The sequence below is a fragment of the Salvelinus namaycush genome, chromosome 2 (genome assembly GCF_016432855.1).
Source record: "Salvelinus namaycush isolate Seneca chromosome 2, SaNama_1.0, whole genome shotgun sequence".
NCBI lineage: Eukaryota > Metazoa > Chordata > Actinopteri > Salmoniformes > Salmonidae > Salvelinus > Salvelinus namaycush.
The window spans coordinates 79,165,998-79,168,759 of NC_052308.1; the positions used below are offsets into that span (position 1 = coordinate 79,165,998).

General features: G+C 43.8%; 1 protein-coding gene across 1 annotated transcript; it reads right to left on the minus strand.

Annotated features, from left to right (window-relative positions):
* Nucleotides 1–601: 601 nt before the first annotated feature.
* On the minus strand, nucleotides 602–2,168 carry LOC120023740 (myosin heavy chain, fast skeletal muscle-like). Its single transcript, XM_038967824.1, has 4 exons — nucleotides 2,004–2,168; nucleotides 1,534–1,842; nucleotides 1,092–1,295; nucleotides 602–619 (listed from the first exon to the last, which is right to left on the minus strand). The coding sequence occupies exons 1-4, from the start codon at nucleotides 2,166–2,168 to the stop codon at nucleotides 602–604; spliced, it is 696 nt and encodes a 231-aa protein (XP_038823752.1).
* Between the last annotated feature and the right edge of the window lie 594 nt (nucleotides 2,169–2,762).

Here is a 2,762-nt window from a genome sequence, read left to right on the forward strand (position 1 = left end):
ATGATAAGACTTTGGTCATGTTTATTCAGCAGCTTCTTTTCCCTGTAAGAATAAATAAAGAATATAATGGAACAGTAGTAATAATGAACATGATAAATATATGGATAGACTTGGATAGAATATAAGGGATCAAGTCTAGTGCTCCGCTTGGATTTTAGATGTTGAAGTACTATATATGTATACTATAAGTACTATATAATATTTTTTGTTGTTGTTGCCCTACCTGAAATGTGCTTTTTAGAGATATTCAATACATTTGAGTGTAAAAGGTCTGTATTGACCTCTGTGAAGACTGATTCATAGGTGGTGATAATGTGGTCATATCTGAACATGAGTCAGGTACAGGTTTAGAAGCAGTTCTGTACCTTTCCAGAGTCACGGGTCTTGGCTCTGAGCTTGTTGACCTGAGTCTCAGCGATGTCAGCACGCTCCTCAGCCTCCTCCAGCTCATGCTGAACCTTCCTGAACTTAGACATATGACTATTGGCTGCTTCCTCCTACGTGAGGAAAATAGAGGGAGAGCAGAACATCAGCATTTAAAGTTTGAAGCTTCAGGTAGCAAATATAAATATTATTTTCAACAAAACACATATTGGCAGATTTAGGAAAGCAATGTACACTGCTCAAAAAAATAAAGGGAACACTTAAACAACACAATGTAACTCCAAGTCAATCACACTTCTGTGAAATCAAACTGTCCACTTAGGAAGCAACACTGATTGACAATAAATTTCACATGCTGTTGTGCAAATGGAATAGACAAAAGGTGGAAATTATAGGCAATTAGCCAGACACCCCCAATAAAGGAGTGATTCTGCAGGTGGTGACCACAGACCACTTCTCAGTTCCTATGCTTCCTGGCTGATGTTTTGGTCACTTTTGAATGCTGGCGGTGCTCTCACTCTAGTGGTAGCATGAGACGGAGTCTACAACCCACACAAGTGGCTCAGGTAGTGCAGCTCATCCAGGATGGCACATCAATGCGAGCTGTGGCAAGAAGGTTTGCTGTGTCTGTCAGCGTAGTGTCCAGAGCATGGAGGCGCTACCAGGAGACAGGCCAGTACATCAGGAGACGTGGAGGAGGCCAATACCTGGGAGTGCAGCAGTCCAACACGCTCGCTGGCGTCTACCAGCTCAGTCTCAGCCACTTTGCGGCCTCTCTCTGTCTGCTCCAGAGCAACTCTCAGCTCCTCGATTTCAGCCACCATCAGACCGTTTCTGCGCTCCACCATGGCTGCCTGCTCCTTCATGTCTTCTGTGACACGGACAGCGTCATCAAGGTGCAATTGGGCATCCTGGGGTTCACAATGACATACGTTCATTAGGACTTGTGGAAGTAGGGGTGATAGGATCGATCAGTGATAGAAATGTTCAATGGTAAGAATTTCCCCAGTATCGCTACCTTTAGTACATAAACCACTCTATTCAAATCCTCTGTTCTATTATTTTCTACAGATTCACAAATCTGCAAACACATCTCACAAATCCCTCTCCATGTTCAGGTTTTTGAGCCTGCTGTCCCAGTCCCTTTACCTTGAGCTGTCCCTGGACATTCCTCAGCTGTTTCTGGGCCTCAGCGGCCTGCCTGTTGGAGTGGCTCAGCTGGATCTCCATCTCGTTCAGGTCTCCCTCCATCTTCTTCTTCACCCTCAGGGCATCATTCCTGCTCCTGACCTCAGAGTCCAGGGTGCTCTGCATGGAGTCAACCACCCTCTGGCTGTTCCTCTTGATCTGCTCCATCTCCTCGTCCTTCTCAGCGATCTTCCTGTCCACCTCACCCTTGATCTGGTTCAGCTCCAGCTGCACACGCAGAATCTTGGATTCCTCGTGCTCCAGTGTGCCCTAGACAAACAGAAGCAGTCAGAAAAATCATGTTCAATACATTTGTATGTAGGAATGAAATATATATGACTACAACAAACTCCAATACAGGGATCATTGGACTGTAGCTGGCGTTGGCTAGTGTAACACTGCTTTCCCCATCAAACAGCTGTAGTTTGTACCTCAGCCTCGTTCAGAGCGGTCTGGATCTCAGACTTCTCTCTTTCCACGGTCTTCTTGGCCTTCTCCAGCTCATGGATGCTCTTGCCAGTCTCTCCGATCTGCTCAGTCAGGTCAGAGATCTCCTCTGCACACACACACACAGAAGCAGTGGCGGGAAGGGGCATGGGTAGGCAACTAGATTCAGCTGTGGGACGATTTTTGTCAGAGCGCATGGTCACAGGGCAGAAACATAATTATAATATTTTGTACTCTGCAAATTGACCACAATTAACCCAAAAAGAGATTGTATTTGAAAATAACAATAATTCATACCTTGATTACATTGATCATATATCTCTTTTTTATTAATGGGAATACTTGGGAATAGAATACCTAAATAATTCCTGGTGATTTCACTTGTTTTTTGTAAAAAAACATTCCAAAAAAATTCACTAACTATTTTGGAAGGCCAAAAAAACAAACATTGCCGGAGCAATTGGGAGACCTATAGGAGTGAGTCGACTCGATTTAAAAGCCAGACCAAAAGTTTCGATTTTGGAATCAAGCTGCCTTGCAAGACCTTGCTCTGGTCGACGGCCAAGTCAGCTCAAAACAAAGGTGACGTAGGTAAAGCAGGTGCCGTAATGAGTACCATTCTGTATTGTCACATGCAAAAGTGATTGCTTTTGATACAAACGCTTTATTTGCCTTCCCAATAAAAACTAGTTAGAAAATTCTAACATATGCAGTATTTTCTGTTGAAGAGATATATCGTATGT